General features: G+C 42.7%; 1 protein-coding gene across 1 annotated transcript in view; it reads left to right on the top strand.

Moving 5' to 3' along the window:
* The window catches only part of Myo6 (myosin VI), a 146,660-nt gene that overhangs the window by 39,750 nt on the left and 86,563 nt on the right, over positions 1 to 20,347 (top strand). The window contains 1 exon segment of the mRNA XM_052715203.1: positions 19,878 to 20,019. Within this exon segment, the coding sequence (XP_052571163.1) occupies positions 19,903 to 20,019 (117 nt within the window). The 5' untranslated portion in view covers positions 19,878 to 19,902.

Below are 20,347 nucleotides of genomic sequence, written 5' to 3' on the forward strand. Positions count from 1 at the left end.
CTGAGTCTAGACACAGTCAATACTCAGGTACACGGTAATGTGCTTTAGGAAAAAAAATCACTGCCAATTAGCTGTTAAATGCAGCCTAATTTTGAACATGTTAACTTGAAAAAACACATAGTTGAATGGCTGAGACAGGTGGTGGCCATTTTTCCCTCAAAGAGTTTTGTATAGGTGCTGCCCACCCTATATCCTGGCTTTTCAGAGAGGCACTTACTAATGAAACTTTTATTTTTGATCCCTCAAATCTGAATTACTTGGTACTGTAGGTTTTTGTTTGTTTGTTTGTTTGTTTTTGTCTTTTGAGACAGGGTCTCACTATGTAGCCCTAGCTGGCCTGGATCTCCTTGTGTAGACCAGGCTGGATTGGAACTCACAGAAATCCACCTGCTTCTGACTCCTGAGTGCTGGGATTAAAGGCGAGTGCCATCATGCCTGGCATGAGGCTATGATTTATTTATGTATACTTGATTGTTAAACAGCATGTAACGTAATTCTTCTTTTCCACTTTGGCTCTGTCTTGGCCTTTCCCTTTCCCTCCCCTCCCCTCCCCTTCTCCTCTGTCTTCTTTCTGCCTCTTTTCCTTACTAACTACTTCAGAAAGTATCTTTAAAAATGTTTCATTGCATTTGGTGTGTACGTACCTGTGTCTTCCTGTGCATGTGGAGGTCAGAGGTCAGCTTGCTAGAGCTGGTTCTTCTCTTCCACCATGTGGGTTCTGGAGACGGGACTTAGTCTGTTAGATATGACCGAAAGCCCCTTCACATGCTGAACACTAGAGAATATCTTTATGGATCAAATGTGTATTTTCTTACGAGTACTTGACTGGGAGTGAGAATCAAGTAAAAAAGTGATAGATGCCTGCACACATACAGGCCTGTTTTTGAGACAGGGTTTCTCTTTATAACAGCTCACAGAGATTCGACTGCCCCTGCCTTCCTAGTGCTGGGATTAAAGGCGTGCACCACCACTGCTGGACAACATTTTGCTTTTCAAAACTGTTTTTCCAGTTCACATTTCATAACGATTGCTTTCATTAGCTATAAGCACTGAAGTATGTTTTTCTAATTCTAATTCCCTCAAAGAGTTTTGTATAGGTGCAAAAAGTATCTCAATTTTTAATAATTATTAATTATATTAGACACTTGATGACAGTAATTTTTATAGGGGTCTATCATTCCTGTATGATTATCTGACACTTTTGTGGCTAAAAGTAAGCAGCAAATTAATTATAAGTGTAATTATGCAGATGTTATGACAGCTTTAATTACTAGATGAACTTTTTTCTCTTACAGCTGCATAATGGATTTTTAAAAAGTGTTTTGAGACAGGACCTTGCTGTTCGTGTGTGTGTGTGTGTGTGTGTGTGTGTGTGTGTGTGTGTGTGTGTGTGTGTGTGTTCTGGGTGTGTGGAGCATATGTAGAGGTCAGAGGACAACCTGCCCTTCCACTGTAGGAGTTTTGGGTGTGGCATGAAGGTCGTCAGGCTTGGCAGAAGTACCTTTGTCCACTGAGCCACCTCCTGGGCCCTGCGTAAGCATGGTAAAAGGACACTTTTGAGCTAACTAATTCCAATTTCAAATCATTTTCCGCAATATACATTGTAGCATGAAGTTGTCTGAATCACACACAGGGTCTCATTTATCACAGGCTGGCCTTGAACTTGCTGTCAGGGTGATCTTGAATCCTGATTTTCTAGCCTCCTATTCTTGAATCTGGGATTTTAGGTAGGTACTACCTTCGTGGGTCTTATCTTGTGCTGAGAATTCTATATAGCTTTGTTGATACTGTCCTTAATCTTCTTTTATTTATAGCCTAGTACTTACGGCTACTCAAATGAAGCAAAAATAATAAAATTAAACAAGAGTGGGATTTCAATCATATGTTGGCTGTTAACATGTTCAGAATTATGGACAGCCATGGTTCTGATAATTTTATGGACTTTTCTGCTGTTGTGCCTTTTCATTATTGATGTCTTTGTGCATCTCTGTTAACCTGTCTGTGAAGCCTATTTTTATCTCAAGAAACTGTGTGGAAAGAGGAAGGACCATACATTTTGGGAGCCTCTCTGCACAATGTGACTGGCCCTGCCCAGTTACCTGAGAATAAAGTCATTCAGCTGTTTTTTATTAAGCAGAATGGGAGTGGAAAACCGTGTATGCTGGGGGATGCCTTTCCAGCAAGGAGAGCAGACAGGCAGTAGCAACGGATAGTCAGGAGGCAGCAGACCAGAGAGGGAAATTAAAAGTGTGACCACATATTAAATATTAAAATAGAAGATTAGAAAGCTGTAGCTAGAGTTTTCCTGCCTGGCCCACAGTCAGGACAAATCTCTCTCACCCGCCAGTCCTACAGCTGCTCAGACCCGACCAAGTAAACACAGAGACTTATATTGCTTACAAACTGTATGGCCGTGGCAGGCTTCTTGCTAACTGTTCTTACAGCTTAAATTAATCCATTTCCGTTAATCTATACCTTGCCACGTGGCTCGTGGCTTACCAGCATCTTCACATGCAGCTAGTCATGGCAGCGGCTGGCAGTGTCTCCTCCCGCCTTCCTGTTCTTTCTTTTCTTCTCTCTGTTAGTCCCACCTATACTTCCTGCCTGGCCACTGGCCAATCAGTGTTTTATTTATTGACCAATCAGAGCAATTTGACATACAGACCATCCCACAGCAGAAAGCCAAGTGGAAGACATTGCCAGGAAGGTTAGAATAAACAGATAAACGAGATAATAGAAAAAAGAAAAAATAAGAGTAGCAAGTCATATGCATATAACACTGACACTGAGTTGTCAAACTTCCAGAGAAAACAGAAAATATAAGATAGAAGAAAAGAAAGAAACAATATCAAGACATTCCTCAGCAGATATGGGTATACTTCCATTCTGACTGAGCCCTCAGAGTATGCAGGATAGTGAGTCAGGCATGATGGTGCACATCTGAAATTCCAGAAAATAGAGGCTGGCCTGGGCTATGTAGTGGATCTGTCTGAAAAATCCAAGGGAAAAAAAAACAGTGTGTACCACAATGAAGCCAAGCAGTGACTACTGAGCTATATTACCATGGAAACTGAGAACACCCAAGATGAAGACCTGACCCTTCAAGGTCCTCCAGGCTTCTTAGTCTTGGGGCAGAGGCAAAGGCAATACAAAGGATGGAACCTACAGGCATAGTAATTCAACGTGCCACAAATACTTAAGTGTGCCCTCAAAATCTTGAAGAAAAGTGTCTTTCAGCCTAGAGTAAATTGTATATTTAATAAATGTGTGTATTTGTGTTCAATCTATCATCTAAATGTGAAGTAGGAGAGGGAGCCTGGTGGTCATACAGGGACTTAAATATGTACTTAGTAGAGAGCTGTGAAGGCAGGTCCCAGCAGCTCCAGAATGCATCCAGGAAAGGAGGGTGCAGCACTGTGTCTGGTTAGACAAGCTTTAAAGATTGCTACCATTGGATATTTAAAAAATAAACTATGTCCCTTTACTAACTTAATACAAAGCTAGTATAATAATGCAGCTTTAAAGGACACCATCAGCATGAGTGGTTCTTGTAAGGGAGTTGCTGGGAATACCACTTTAATGTGAATAACCAAGTTGCAGAAACAAAGCAGGCTCCAGCATGGAAGGAAAAAATGTCTTCTTTCAGAAAGTTACTTAGTAGTTCTAACAGTCTACTCCAGGATGGTAAGTCCTGTGAATGAAGGCCAAACTGTAGCTGAGTTGAATCTTAATTGTTGAGTAGTCATTGTGTAAATAAGTCTAAGAATGGAGGAGATGGGAGACTGTAACTGAACCATTGAACTACTCTGATTCAGTGTTTGAATTTAGCTTACCTCCATAACTAGGAGCTTTAAGTAAAGCTGGTAACATAAGGACTCCGATTGGACTTTGGTGTGTGTGTGAGAGGGAACTGCTTTGAAGGAAGTCATGCGCAGCCATGTTGGCAGTCAGAAGTAAGGGCAAAGTGCCCACAGAACCACCAGGGAGGTTTCCACTGGGAATGTGCTGAAGAAGACGGCATGCGGGCCCCTTGCTTTTGACCGGGTTTGGGGAACCTGAAGCCCTTTAATCCTTCACGCTGCTCTCATTTAACTGTCTGTGCTCAGCTGGGAAAGCAGGAGTTGATCGTATAATCAGTTTTTATGTTTTATCGTGATGATTTCTGTTGTCAAGAAATGACTATTTCAACAACTTTGTGATTTGATGAAACCGTCGTGGTTTTGTAAGATCTCACCGTTATGGAGGATTAGAATGATATACACATCGTGTTTGTGTTCAGCTTTGTTCTAAAGAAGTCAGACGGCAGGCAGATTATTCCACTCATGGAAATTCCTATTGTAATGCTTAGTTCTCTTGGCTTAGAAGTGGAGGTGTATATAAATCTATTGGAAAACAAAGCAAAGCTTAACACCTTACCTAGTGTTTGGTTCAAGTTTGTATTTTTATCTGTGGTTAGAATCTCTTACTGTATTTATTTTGTTAAGTTTTTCAACTCAGCACATTAATGGGAAATGCTATGTTGAATAACAAGCAGTGAGTGAGTCTGATTTGAAGGGTATTTAATTTTAGTTTAATTTTAAAGTGTGTGTGTGTGTGTGTGTGTGTGTGTGTGTGTGTGTGTGTGTGTGTGTGAGTGCGGGTGTCCTCTGAGACCAGAGGCATCAGATCCCCTGGAAACTGGAGTTACAGGTGTTTGTGAGTTACTGCCAGAGCAGTAAGCACTGATCTATCTTTCCATGTCCCCTGAAGGGATGGATGTTCTAATCCATTAGCTGACACCAGGTTTCAGAGGGGCTCCAGGTACCCGTGTCCGGGAATAGAGAACAGAGCAGAGACACAATTGCAACAGAAGCCCGAGACAGTTTATTAGGAAAACATCGTACACTTCCAAAGGAGGAAGCCAGAAGGGCAGAAGGTTTAGCAGATGAGTAGGGCTCGCTACAAAGGATTAGTGCTTTTTGATTCATTGCTTAGTGTGGGTGTTATGTGAGACTTTTCCGGGGAGACAGGACACACACACACACCTCCTCATCCCAGATAGGGAACTCATGACAGACAAAAAATAGCCGTTCAGCCAAAATCCAACCGAGTGAACCAGTGAGTTTTCTGTGTGTTAGTTTCAGGAGTATATGTCATGGGTTACTTACAGGAGCATAGACAACTCATATGCAGCTACATCACCAGAAAGCTCGGGTCAGCATGGGTGATAGTTCACAAAAGCTGCAACCGGGCCTTCTCTGCAGGAGATGCTCGCCACCCGGCAGATTCCAGAGCCTCTTCTCCCAGCCTCCTCCCCAGCAGCTCTCCGCTGCTTTCATAACCTCGGGAAGAGGACTTTGTGGAACTTGGAAGTTTCAGCTCTCCTGGATCCATGAGGTCTGTTTCCTTCCTAGTTTCATGAGGCTCCCCGCTTGTTGTTGGAGGGAACTGTGCTACATAACAACAGGTACAGTGTCATGTGCCTCCTGGGAATCTCCGTCCACAGCTGTGTGTGTTAGGATCGTAATGAGCTGTGGATGCCACTCTGCATTTATGCCGGTGACTCTAGCTGGTCATAGGCAGCCTCGGTGTAGATTTCCAGCTGTCCTCTTGGTTAATTTTTCAGGGTGGGTGTAAGTCACCCCCCTCCCCCACATACACTTTTAACTCAGTTCTTCAGGTTCTTTTGTGGAGCTAAGAGACGATGATCATCTTCTGTAATCACTTCATTCTGCAGAGGAGCACAGCCTTTGTCTAAGGACCTCCAAATGCTCCTCCTGACCCACGTGGTGGCTGGAAAGGAAGATTGGATTCCCTAACAGGAACTGGCTGGAATCGCTGTAGCACAAGGAGCTTGTTTTGGAATTGCTGTCTGGATATGTTGACCTCCAAACATCATTTCTTTCTGGGCTTTAGGCATGTTCCCCCTGGCATTGCTGTTATCGTGTCTAGTACCATCAGGTATTGTGTACAGCGACCCACATCATTTTAACTTTGGAGTTTAAGAGTGAGGTCCCTTGGCTATTAAAATGAATACTGATGGTCATATATTGACAGTGTGGCCAAATACAAAAGAACAGTTCCAAAAAGGAGTTGGTGAGGGACTAGACTAAAATACAGTTTGAGGTTGTAATAGTGAAGCATATATTATACCAACAGTGCCAAAGAATAAAAACCCTAAGTAATTCCTGTTAGATTTATAAATAGGATTTGTCTTTGCATTTAAAAATTTAAGAACTTTTCTTTGCTTCTTTTTTTTTTTTCTTTTGGTTTTTTGAGACAGGGTCTCTCTGTGGAGCCCTGGCTGTCCTAGAACTCTCTTTGTAGACCAGGTGGGCCTCGAACTCACACAGATCTGCCTGCCTCTGCCTCCCCAATGTTGAGATTAAAGGTGTGTGCCACCACCACCTGGCTAATTTTAAACTTTAAAGAAAAATGTGTATGCATATGCTACATGTGTGCAGGTGCCCAGGGAGGCCAGAAGAGGATATCAAACTCCCTGGAACTGGAGTTACAGGTAGTTGGTTTTGAACCACTGATGTGAGTGCTGGGAACTGAACTTAGGTCCTCTTCAGGAGTAGTACATACTCTTAACTGCAGAACCATCTTTCCAGCTCCTTTGAAGTCTTTTAAAGTTTGCATCTGTGAACATATCTGTGAACAGCATTGTCTCTAAGATGTTCCTGAGGTTGTGGAGACTTGGAAGGCAGAGCTTTTTTAATCTAGTGAATAATCCACTAGGTTCTTTTCATCTGGGTGAGATCGGCTTCTATATACCCTGAAAAAATGTCAGCAAACATTACTGAGTGGAATCTTATCGTCTGCCCTTTTCTCTGAATGTGCCTGTCTTTATGCTAGGTTATGGGAAGATGGTGGCTGAGTTCTGCCTGCTGGGTCATCATAGAGAGAGAACAAATAGGCCTTAAAGCCTTTTGAATTGTGGATGTCACAGTCTTTTTTTTTTTTTCTTCACTAAGATATAAATGAGTAGAACTAAGCAGTTAATGTCTGCCTTTTTCAGAGCCGTGAGTCATGAAGTCCTTTAATATTCTTTTATGAATCTGCTTTGTACAACAGCATCTCAGCTCCCCTGTGTACCAGCCACTTTCAGTCTGTTCCTCTGTGGGTGGCCTGCTCCTGTGGAAGAGGCTGATGTTTAACTGTGGGCCCACTCAGCACTGCCAGTTTCAGAGCTGTGGGTGGGACTCCCTCATTTAGGTGGATTCCCTCCTTGTAGAATTGGTAAAACCCTGTTTTTATAGAACTCCACTGAGAGCACTTCTTGCTTTGTGCCCTGATCCCCTGCAGCTGTGGCTGCTGGTATTGCCTTTTAGAGTTCTGTATCTTAGTCAGATATGGCCAAGATAAAGACTGCTTAAAGAGGCAGTAGTGGTGTGTGTGCATGTGCTTTGGATGGGGCTGAGACCATTCAAAGAAAGGCAATAGCTGCTATACATAATGCCATCACTGTGAGTTAAAATTTACTCTATAAATGTTTGCATTTAGATACACAGACATTTTAAAATTAAGCATGCCAGGAATAGTAACTTAGCTTACAATAATCTAAAATATGTAAAAGTGAAATGAGTAGCTACAGATTTTGCTGCCCCATTGATTTTAGAAATTCTGAGGGTGGATTGAGTTTTGCCCCATGCTGTTTTAGAGACAGAAAAAAGTGACACAATGGCAGATATACGAAAGCAGTTGTTGTGAACACACACTATAGAATTAAATCCGAGTGTCCTCAGTAGAAACAAAGTAGAAAGTTCACATCTGTATGTCTTTGAGGTGTAAGAAAGGCCCAGTGAAAGCCAAATTGCTAGGAGATGAAGCTTTTTTTCTCTTTTTCCCACTGTTTGAGAGATGCACGGCCAAGGGCGGCTAGCCTAGGTCAGCCTCACCCTCTAGAGGCTTCAACTAGCCTGCTGAAAACAGGACAGGATTTTCCTTTCTTCCTTGAGTAACTCCTTTGATCTTATCATTGCAGGTTTCTTTCTTTTGTAAATATTTAATTACATTTATTTATTATTTGTGTGTGTGTGGGGGGGGGATGGGGAGGTGTGCATGTGCCATGCATGGTGCATGTGTAGAGGTCAGAAGACAACTTTCAGAGAGTGTTCCCTCCTACAGTGTGGGTCTCAGGGATTGATTGAACTCAGGTTGAGTGGCTTGGCAGCAAGTGCCTTTACTGTAAATGCAAGTCTTCCTTGTTTTGAGGAAGCTTGCTACTGTGAGCCTATATCTGTGGGTCTCTGCTGGAACATTATAATCCTTTGGCAAGATCAGCAGAAGATAAGGGAGCAAACTATGCTGGTATCCTCAGGCACAGGATAACTTTCCATGGCAGAGCTCTGGAGAGGATGCACTGCTGTGTATTCTCGGAGCAGCAAGGAGCCATCATGGACGAAGCTCAGGGAGTGTAGAAACAGTGAGCATCAGAGGGCTTATGAACAAGAGGCAGCATGTGTGGAAGGTTTGTGGGCCACTGCAGAGTTAGGTTTTTATGTGAGTAGCATTATGGAATGTGTAAAACAAAAATGTGATATAACTTAGGTGATGAAGGAGTCAAAATTGACCCATGTCCTTAGAGCTGACTGTGAACAGGTAAGGAGGAAGCAGGGGAACCAGACAGAGACATTCTTGTTATCTTGGAAAGAATATATGGACTAGGCCCTGGTAGGAATTGGTTATACTGAGATTAAGTCAGATTCTAGATCAAACTGGAAGCCAGAGGCAACAGGGTTTGCTCAAACATTATGCAGGTGGAAATCAAAGATGACTTCAGAGTTTCTAACATGTGCAGCTGTGAGCTAAAGCTGTCATTTTATGAGAAGAGTACTGAGAGGAAAACAGATTTAAAGGAAGATAGAAGTCAGTGTGTAGGGTAGGGTGAATTAGAGATGGCTGTTATAGGAAGTCAGTGTGTAGGGTAGGGTGAATTAGAGATGTCTGTTATAGGAAGTCAGGGTGTAGGGTAGGGTGAATTAGAGATGGCTGTTATAGGAAGTCAGGGTGTAGGGTAGAGTGAATTAGAGATGGCTGTTATAGGAAGTCAGTGTGTAGGGTAGAGTGAATTAGAGATGGCTGTTATAGGAAGTCAGTGTGTAGGGTAGGGTGAATTAAAGATGTCTGTTATAGGAAGTCAGGGTGTAGGGTAGGGTGAATTAGAGATGGCTGTTATAGGAAGTCAGGGTGTAGGGTAGGGTGAATTAGAGATGGCTGTTATAGGAAGTCAGTGTGTAGGGTAGAGTGAATTAGAGATGGCTGTTATAGGAAGTCAGTGTGTAGGGTAGGGTGAATTAGAGATGTCTGTTATAGGAAGTCAGGGTGTAGGGTAGAGTGAATTAGAGATGGCTGTTATAGGAAGTCAGTGTGTAGGGTAGAGTGAATTAGAGATGGCTGTTATAGGAAGTCAGTGTGTAGGGTAGGGTGAATTAGAGATGTCTGTTATAGGAAGTTAGTGTGTAGGGTAGGGTGAATTAGAGATGGCTGTTATAGGAAGTCAGTGTGTAGGGTAGAGTGAATTAGAGATGGCTGTTATAGGAAGTCAGGGTGTAGGGTAGGGTGAATTAGAGATGGCTGTTATAGGAAGTCAGGGTGTAGGGTAGGGTGAATTAGAGATGGCTGTTATAGGAAGTTAGGGTGTAGGGTAGTGTGAGGTAGAGATGGCTGTTGTCTAGTAGTGGTTTCAAGCAGTCCATGAACTCTAGTTCACCTGAGAGGATTCTGTTCTGACTAGAAATTTGGGCATTAGTAATACACGTTCAAAAGGATTTTTATTGTATGTGTGTGTGTGTGTGTGTGTGTGTGTGTGTGTGTGTGTGTGTGCCCGAATTTATGTGTGTGCTAAATGTGAGTATTAGCACTCAGAGGTCAGAAGGGGGCACTGAATTCCCTGGAACTAGAGTTTGGGTGCTGGAAATAGAACCTGTGTCTTTTGCAAGAGCAGCAAGTGCTCTTAACTGCTAAGCCACCTCCCCAGCCCCATTATTAGATATATTTAATAATATTAGTGCCATTATTGGTCAGAAGGTTCAATATTTTAAGACTAGATGAGATATTTAAAGTGAAAAATGAGAGTGGATGCAGAAAAAAATTCCGAGAACTCAGTCTTAACTATTTCTGACTTGGACAAATCAGGAAGACCAGGAACAGCAGAACAGGTAAGGAATGAAGGAAGATTTTGGCCACAGGAAACCAAGAAAGGAGTTGAAGCAGAGTAGGAATAAAATCCAAAGAGTCACATAAGTGATAACCTGCTTCAAGGAGGAAAGAATCCAGCTTGTCAGGTAATGCCTCATATTCATGAACTTGAAGATAGAAACTTGACTGTGTGATTAAGCGGTGGTCATTGGTCATCTTGGGGGGTTGAGGTGTACATTGGACAGGAATAGGTTTAAGAGAAGATAATAAGTGAGAAAATAGGGAGAGTGGAACAGAAGAATATGGAATAGCCCAGTAGCAAGAGGGAAAAATTGACCATGTGATATTGGGCAAGAGGAAAGTAGGAGAAAATAGGGAGAAGGGAGAGCGTGAGATTCCATGAAGTGTCCTTTTGTGACTGGGACAGGGTAAGTTAAGTGGAGTGGATGAAGAGATGGGGTCTTAGAATGGTCCCTAAGAATGGTTTGGCTCTAGTAATAGAAAAGAAATTTGAACACATGGGCACACAACTATGCTAATGAGTATATAGTGTTATGAGAGCTTGAGGAATATTTAATTAGGCTTAAAACAGAAAATTGGCAGTTTTGGACTTTGCTTAATGGATATTGTTTCAAATGGATGCTACATAGTAGAGTTAAAAATAATTCAAATGGCCTCTGAAAAGAAATTTGAAAAGATAGTTTAAGTTTCTCATTTTGTACAGTATCTGAACACGTTTGTGATACTATGACATAGGACATATATGATACACATTCATGTTACACATGCATATATGTTGTATGTATTTAGGTTTTTATGTAGGCAATAGGAGCTAGAATTTCTCTTCTCCAAGACGGGTAATAGAGACTCTGATCTCCCCGCCTCCTTTATTTTTTTGCCTTAGATCTGACTATGGGGAGTTTCTCTGGCTTACTCTGCCATACAGTGGTAAGACCCTCACCCCAGGGCATCCTGCCCTCTACCCTGCAGGGCGAAACACTGCACAAGAGGCCAGGGTGAATGCTGCGTGAAGCTGACTCTGCTGAGGCTCTCCAGCTAATCTCTTAGCTTTGGGTCACATCCTTTAGTCTAATCATGGTTTTTTTTTTTTTTTTTTTGTTTTGTTTTTTGAGACAGGGTTTCTCTGTGTAGTTTTGGAGCCTGTCCTGGATCTCGCTCTGTAGACCAGGCTGGCCTCGAACTCACAGAGATCCGCCTACCTCTGCCTCCCGGGTGCTGGGATTAAAGGCGTGCGCCACCACCGCCCGGCCTAATCATGTTTTGATCAAATGTCTTGCTGATGTTAAGTTTCCATAAAAGCCCAAAGGACAGAGGAGACTCTAGCACCTCACCTGATGCATCATTTTATCTGTGTCCATACTCTCTGTCTGTCTGACTGTGGTATATGTGTGTATTCAGGTGTGCTTGTCCTCGTGTGCTCATGAGGTCAAAATCATCATGCTTCACAAAGTAATCAGTAACAGAATCTATCATTTAACCTGTGACTCTCCAGTTGGGCAAGGCTGACCGGCAGCGAGCTCCAGAAATCTTCCTACTTCCCTCATCTTCCATCCCCAGAGCTGGGGTTGCACAGATTCACCTCCACACCAAGCTTTTCTATGGGTACTGGGAATCCAAACTGAGTTCATTCTTGAGCAGCAGACACTTTGCTCTCTGAGTTATCTCCTCAGCCCCCTGTAGTATATTTTATAAACCCTCACGTGTAAATCCGTGTTCCCCTGGCTTATGTGAGCTACTTGAGCAAACTGAGAACTCAAGGGTGTTTTGGGAACTCCAGTTGATAGCCAGAATGTTAGAAACATCATCTGAACAAGCTAGGGCAGATGGCACCTAAAGCGTTCATGCTGTGTGCTGTGACTCTATGCAGGCAGGTCAGAAGTGAATGGGACTAGTGGGTAGCCAGTAGGTATCCACTGCACAGAATTGATAGCCTTGCTGACTGGTAGTGTGAGTCTCGGCACCTTTTTAGGTCACAAGAGTCTTTTGTGTTGACTGTGATATAAGAATAGAGTTAAAAAACAAGTGTAACCACTGCCACCTGATGGAGTCAGTGCATCCAGAGGCAGAGTGACTGCCAAAGAAAGAGCTTTATTGACAACAAGCTGGCCATTGGAATATAGCAGGCTCTTGTCTTCCAATGATCATCTTACCCTTTGCCCCAAGGAAGAATGTTTTATAGGGATTTTCAAAGGAAGGTATGTAGGTTCTAGAAAGGTGGGCTACCTTAGTTGTCCATTGTCCCTAAACAATGCCTCTGGAGGATGGGCTACAAACATCCCCTCTTGCTTACTTAGGTCAGTGAGCGGTGCTGTCCACGGCATCTGAACAAGACACATGGTCAAGTCAGTGAGCAGTGCTGTCCATGGCATCTGAACAAGACACATGGTCAGGTCAGTGAGCGGTGCTGTCCACGGCATCCGAACAAGACACATGGTCAGGTCAGTGAGTGGTGCTGTCCACGGCATCTGAACAAGACACACATGGTCAGGTCAGTGAGTGGTGCTGTCCACGGCATCCGAACAAGACACATGGTCAGGTCAGTGAGCGGTGCTGTCCACGGCATCCGAACAAGACACATGGTCAGGTCAGTGAGTGGTGCTGTCCACGGCATCTGAACAAGACACATGGTCAGCTTCTGTGTTGGCAACAGAGGTTTGTGTCTGGCTGTATTGGTGCTTCTGGCAGCACACTTCTGGGTGTGACTGTCTCTCATAACTTGGGACCAGGTTCTTCTCAGGAAGAGTGGATCTATTTGTGTTATTGTTAATGTCAGTGTGCTGTAAATCTCTAAAAAGACAGGCTTTAGCAAGCATTAATCCTCCAGAGGAAGGGTAGGCAGGAGTGAGCAGAAACTCTTTGTGATTGGAACTTGATGTGAGCTGTCCTGTGCTTTCACAGGCAGTGTATTGTTTCTTGATGTAGTACTTGTGTGTTTTTTATTGTTATGACATTAAACTACAGAACAATGTTGTATTACATTAACAAATCTTTTTCAAGATATTGACATTAACCACTGATGCAGACAGGAAGCTCCCTGAAACAAAGGCATGTAGTACAATGATTAAGAGTCGGATTTGGGTCACTGTCAGCTGTCAACTTGACAAATCTAGAGTCACCTGGGAAGAGGGAGCCTCAACTGAAGAGCTGACTCAATAAGGTTGGCCCATGGGCAAGTCTATGGGGCATTTTCTTCATTGCTCAGTGATGGAGGAAGGGCTTGGACCACTGTGGACAGTGTGACCCCTTGGCAGGTGGTTCCAGGTTTTATAATAATGCTCGCTGAGAACCAGCAAGCCAACAAGTGGCATTCTTCCATGGTGCCTGCCTGTGTTCCTGCTTGGATGCCCACCCTGACTTCTCTCAATGATGTGTTGTGACCTGGTAGTGTAAGTCAAATAAACCGTGTCCTCTCCAAGCTGCTTTTCATCAGAGTGTTTAATCACAGAAACAGAAAGCAAACCGGGACAGTCACTCAGTGTTTAGTGGTCCTTTTTTCCTTTCTTTCTTTGTTATTTCTGTTTGGACAAATGTCTAAACCTCCAAAACTCAGTTTCTTATAAAAAGGGATAAGAGCCACCTGGCAGAGATTTAATAGTTAAATGAGAGAAAACATTCACTTCACTCCTACTGACTAGCATTCATAGTTCTGGAAGGTCCTTTGCATGCTACCAGAGGAGAAAGGCAATCATCAGTGCCACCCATCGACAAGCCTTGTGACCCACTATGGTGACCTACTTTCAAGATCTACTGGCACAACAGTGGCACAAAAACACTGTGGGAGTAACCAACCCTTCTAGATTGGATCTGAGGCCCAGTCTATGAGATGAGATTCACATCTGGCACTGCTAGAGTGACCAGGAGCCTGAGACTAGAGAGGCCACAGCCCTAGGGGGAAAACCTACTACTAATATTCTGCTAAGGGAACATAGCAATACAATGACTCCTAATGACATATTGCTGTACCCAGAGATCAGGGCTCAACCTTCATCAGAGAAACTACTTATAATGAATGGGAATTAACAGAGACCCACAACTGGACAATGTGCAGAGACAGACTTTGGAGCACTCAGCTATAAATGGGATGTCTTCATCAAATCCCTCCCCTCGAGGCTCAGGAATCTATTCAGAAGAGGGGGCAGAAGTATTGTAAGAGTCAGAGGTAGTGAATGACTCCAAGGGAAATAGTGTTTTCCAGATACAGCAGGACTAACGCACATATAAACTTATACAGTGACTGTGCCAGCACCCACAGAAACCTGCACAGGTTCAAGACAGACATAATCCCAGCACTAAACGGGGGAAGTGGATACAAAGCCCCACTCCTAACCAAGAAAGTTGTTTTGTTTTGGCATTTTTTTTTATCTTACTGGATTTTTTTGTTTTGATTTTGATTTTTTTTTTTGAGAAAGGGAGGGAGAGAGAGAGAGAGAGAGAGAGAGAGAGAGAGAGAGAGAGAGAGCGCGAGCAAAAGAGCATGAAGTTGGGAGGGTAGGGAAGTGGAGAGGGTCTAGGAGGAGTTAAGGGAGAGGAAAAGTGAGGTCAAAATGTGTTGTATGAAAAAAGTTATAAGAATGTTCAAAGTATCTTAATGTAATGTCTAGGATGTGGTGAAGAGTTTGTGATGCATATGATTTGGTTTTCTTTTATTAGCTGAATACCCATTGTGAGGAAAAATTGTTTTATTTCCTGTTTTTATCTAACGTGTGCATGCAAACCTATACTCAAACCCAAGTTAGTAGAATTGAAAAGCATCTTGGTCTTGTGAATTATGAGGGAACTTGATTGCTGTACCATTCATTTCAAGCCTGTTTTGTAATAGCAATTCATGCAGGAGTTTATATCTAAAATATGATTTGTGATCTTGTCTTTGAAAATCTATAAGAAAAATCGTATAACTAATCTTAACAATTCAGATTGAATAGTATTTGTAGTGATTTTTTAAAAAATAGTGTCAGGGTAGCCTTGGTCACTAGCTCTGTGCATGAAGTGGTCATAGACTTAACTTTAGACATTGAGTGATACCTGTAGGGTCTCAGTGGTCAGTCACCAGGACCAGTACATACCGCCGTCAGCCAGATGTGCAAGAGGGGTGTTGTAGATCTTTCTCTCTTTTTTTAATGTTTTACACTAAAAATCAGTTGACCTCTGTATTTTTCCATCATAACTTAAACCTAAAGCAGTGGCTCATACATAGTATGTGCTTAGTAAATGTTTATGAAAAATATGAATAAATGAGCATAAATTCAAATTCTTCATTCAATTGATGTTATTTTTGGAGCTTGTTAATCTTGAGATGTTTTCTTATTTCTTTGTCCTTATCTGGATTTAGCAGTGCTTTCTAGCTATAATTTTTTTTTTTAGAAAACCAATATGTTCACAGTAAATTTCAATACTAATATTTAATTAATATATGATACCATATAATAGTAATAAAACAAAGCCCATATTTTCCATAATGAACTGAAGAAGAATAACCTGAAAATATTTTTAGGAAGGTGTTTTCAGAGGAAGTTTAGGAATAAAGGGGATCTTGCTTAAATGCGTTAAGGAATTTTGGCGTACAGATAATCTCTTGTGGGACAGAAGTGCTGGGTGAAGGAGAGCATTGGATGCATGCAACACGCACCATCTGTGGCCAACTGTTAGTGCCCAGTTTTCTCACGGTGTCTGGGCACCAGGAAGCTAATAGCCCTGGGGTACACTGATACAGGTGAGAGAAGCTGCCAGTGGAAAGCTTTGTGCCAAAGGTGTATGCCAGGGGCTACCAGATACAGGAGTAATCTCTTCAAATGGAAAATTTGATACATCTTTCTTCTCTTCACTGCCTCCCCCCCTAAGGTCTGATACCACAGGGGTTTGTACCCTTTCTGTTTCTCCCTCTTTCCCCTAGTCATTTTCCTGTTAGACAGCAACTCCCTGAGGCCAGACATCATTCTCTTTGTTCACTGTTCGCTTCTGAGCACCTAGTTATATGTGACACACAGTAGGTACTCAGAGAAACAGAAATAATAAAGGTGTAAGCAGGCCTAGGAGTTTCTGCTTGTTCTGCTTAATGCTTCTTTCTTTCTTTCTTTTTCTTTTTTTAGTTATTTGGTTCTTTCAGCCCAACATCAAAATTCTTCTAGCTTCTGCTTAATGTGTAATGTCTAGCTAAGAAAGCACAAGGCATTGCTATACCTCATAACTTGACTCCTAGGGGTCATTTTGAAGGTACTGGTGCTATGCAGACGGTGGCTCACATTTTGTAGAATGAATCTGTCTGCCTTGCACACGGCACATGGACACTGTTGGACTCATCACTAGTCCAGAGGAAGATGAATGTGGGTGTGCTTGTGTTTATGACTCCTAACTTCTAGTAAGTTGTTTCCGAGGTAGGTGAAGGCCCCTGGGAAAGGCCAGGAGTGCCTTCTGTAGCTTCCTCAGCGCCTCTGTAGATTGCTTCTAGTGGTTCCTGGCATGCTTACTTAGCAAATACAGCTGAGACTTGGGGCGCAGCTGAGTGGAGCGCATTTGCCAACCCAGTGTGAGGCCCTGGGCTTGATCCCAGCACGAGCTATATAAATACATAGTTTTCAGTTAATGATGGTGTTTTCCCCAGTGACTTTGGGAATGTTGACAACTTTAAACTCCCACAATGAATGCCAGCAAAGCTCACTGACTTCTTTGCTCAGTATTCCTGCAGCCAGACTTCCTTTTAGTTTCCATGAGTTTAAGGCATCTCTTGGGGTAATGCTGGGAATTGGAGCTGCCCTTTAATGGATCACTTTATAGAGTCTTTTGTTGGCTTATTTATTTGATTTTTTTGAGAAAGGTCTCAATATGTAGTCTAGGCTGGATTTGAGCTTGTGGTGATTGTCCTGCCTCAGCCTCGGAGTGCTGAGATTGTAGCTGTGAGCCACCTTGCCTGGTTTACAATGCCTTGAGGTACTCTGGCAAATGTGAACATTCTTAGTAAGAATGAGGGTTGACAGGAAGGGTTTCCTGGAAGATTTTCTTTTTTATAACTCTTTATTTATTTACCGTGTGTGTATGTTTGTGAGTGTATCCACATAAATGTGCCATGGCCTGCATGTGGAGGTCAGAGGACGATTTTCGGAACTCAGGTCTCACATTCTTCCACAATGTGGGTTCTGGGAGTTGAACTCTGATTGTCACCTTTGGTAGCCGTCAACTTTACTTACTGAACCATCTCACCAGCCCTGACAGATTTTCTGAGAATCGCTTCACTACAGATTTAGGGCCGTGATGAAAGAAGCAGAGTTAGATATGTGCCTTGAACTTTGCAGTCTTCACTGAAGAGTTTCAGAACATGGTTTAAATTGAGAAAGCGATTTGAATAGTTCAGTTTACCATTCTATTTTTGGATTGGTGCTTTGCTGTGTGATTTTGATGTTTTCAGAACTTTTTAAAGGATAATTATTCCTAAATGATCACCACTGTCCATTTCTTTATGTGTATAGAAGACTGCTTTCAAATTATTAGTGGTTTTAATGAGAGGATATGGGGGGGCAGGAGAGGTGTGACGAGGGTCTGTTAGAGTGGCGATCTCAGTTTTATGTCACTTAATCCCCACAGCAATTCTGTAAGGTAAGTGATACTATCCCACCACTGAGATAAGGGTAAGGATAAGATCGGGGAGGCAACTGGCTTAGAGCAGTCCGTGGTGGAGCAGAGTTTCAAGCCTTGGTTTTAGGAGAATCCAACTCTTTCTAGTCTGTCATCTGTTTCCTCTCCCGGGTGGTGTGAGCAGTTCATTCATGCGCGGGTGACTGTCAAGTTGTGTATATCGTACTAGGCCTTAGAGCAAGCAGTAAATAAATGGTCTATGCCCTGATGGAATTACAGTGGCCCAATGAGATGGATGTTTTAGCAGGATTAGTGCTAGTCTGAAGATTGGCAAGAGTAGAAGCAGGTAACCTCTGTAAGAGTAACTGCAGAAACCTCTGTGAAGGCAGTGTTAGTTTGGACTGTCAGAGGAGATGCAGGCGAGTGGGAGGATATGGGATGTTTGTGGCAGGGAGAGTTGGTAAAGTTAAGGGGTGATGAGAATTTGGAAGGAGTTGGAAGAATTGAGAATGACTCCAGGTGTGATTTGGATTGAGTGGTGTTACCTTTACTAATGCAGGGAAGAGCAAGGCGGGATCCAGACCAGAATATCTGTTAGTTGTGTTATGTTCCAGTAGGCAGGCAAACATCTGGGAATTCCATGGGAATCTGGGATGATGAGAGAAGTTTGAGTATTGCTCACATACAGATGGTATATGATGTCATGGGAGTGGCTTCAGTTGTCTAGGGAAAGCAGACATGCATATAAGGCAGTAGAAGCCTAAAGCAGAGTTACCAATTTACCTTCTGTGGAGAATCTTTGTTTCATTTGTTAACTTAGAATTACATGTAAATGTAGAAGCCCTTCCTACATAGAGAAGGTAGCTCATTCTATAGCCAGTGCATAGGAAAGGTTAACCACCAAGCACACTGCAAGATGCCAACACCTGAGCAGCTTTCAACTGGACAATGTGTCTCTCTCTGTGTGACTCTTGTGAGGGACTACATCTCAGAGTCCACATGGGATCTTTGATGGAGCTCCCAGGCACACAAAAACAAACAGTATGTTACATAAATCGCCTGTTCTTTAAGTATAGGTGAATAGTGAAAGAATTAGGTTCCCATTGAGATACTGAAAGTAGAACATCTAGGTTCAACTTGCTGGCAGATTGAATCACACATTAGTCTTATAATATTGAAGCTCCTCAAAACAAAGCATTTTGGGTAGCTTGTGCCCTTTGGGTTACTTAGTAGGCATAATTATAAATGTTAACATCACAGAATACCAAGAGTGAAAGCCTCATGGGAACAGTTGAAAATGGGATGTCTTTAGTGGGCACTACCTAGAAACCATTCAAATATAAGATAACTGGTAAACAGTGCAATGCTCAGTAGACCCACACAGCACTTTGGTTGACTGTGCTGAATATAGAAATGCTTTTTAAATGAAGGAAGCCAGACACAAAAGAATGCAGACCATATGATCTCATTTATATGAAGTTCAAGAACAGGCAAAAACTGAGGACATCGGAGATGATGCCTGAGCACAGGGAGGCGTGGGAACTGTAGGGGGACAGAGATGCTCTGTGAACCGAGGAGGGTGCTTCTAGATGGTGCATTCATCTGTCCAAACTCATTAACTTACATACTTAGATTTGTTCACCTCACTGTGAGTTTTAAATAAGCAGCAAAGTAAGAAAATGAAAACATATGCTGAGCAGTTGTGTGGGAATGAGACTGGGGAGTACATGCCTGCTGTCTCAGACTCGGGAACCCACAGGAAGCCTCCCCCACAACCCTTCAGGTCCAGAATGAGTTCTTTTTACACCGTGTTAACTTTGTACCATAGATATCTATTCCTACAAGAGTACTGAGCAACTCCACATTCCTTGAGGTGGTATTCTAAATTACCTTCAGATTACAGGTGAAAACTGAGCATTTCCATTTCTGAATGTGCTCTGGTATACTCACAGCTGAAGGAGGGAGGTTACAGGACTTACCTGAGGGTGGAGCAGCCTCTGCCTTCCTTATCTAAGGTGGGCAAGAGGGCAAGAGGTAGCAGGATGGGGGAGGGGAGGGGTAGCCGGTGTTTTTATGACTTGAGATTTACATGTGCATGTATAAAGGAGACACATTTTAAAAAAATCTCCACAGTTATTCATGTTGCTTTTTTTTGTTCCTTTGAACAGGAGATAGTGGATAGCCTCCTTCAAAATGGAAGATGGAAAGCCCGTTTGGGCACCCCACCCCACAGATGGATTTCAGATGGGCAATATCGTGGATATTGGCCCTGACAGCTTAACAATTGAACCCTTGAACCAAAAAGGCAAGGTGAGTTTCTCAGAGAGATTTCAAAATGTGATCTCTTTCAGATACAGCCCCCCCCCACATATATATATTCTCCAAGAAAGGTGAGAATGAAGTAGATACTCCTGACATGGTGGAGGAACCAAATGTCTGGTAATGTCATTGAAGTTTTGGGCTGACTTCCTTGATTAAATGGGAAGTGTGTATTACGAGGAAATAGGTTCCTGCAATAATCAGAAACCTAACATTCTTCTTAGTTGTGTGATAAGATCCTATCAGTGGCAGCATTGTTATCCCATATGCCACACTATTATAGTCACTGGTGTGGCTGTGATGTAGTCAAGGTGTGACG

The sequence above is a fragment of the Peromyscus californicus genome, unplaced genomic scaffold (genome assembly GCF_007827085.1).
Source record: "Peromyscus californicus insignis strain IS unplaced genomic scaffold, ASM782708v3 Scaffold_11__1_contigs__length_118956290, whole genome shotgun sequence".
Taxonomy (NCBI): Eukaryota; Metazoa; Chordata; class Mammalia; order Rodentia; family Cricetidae; genus Peromyscus; species Peromyscus californicus.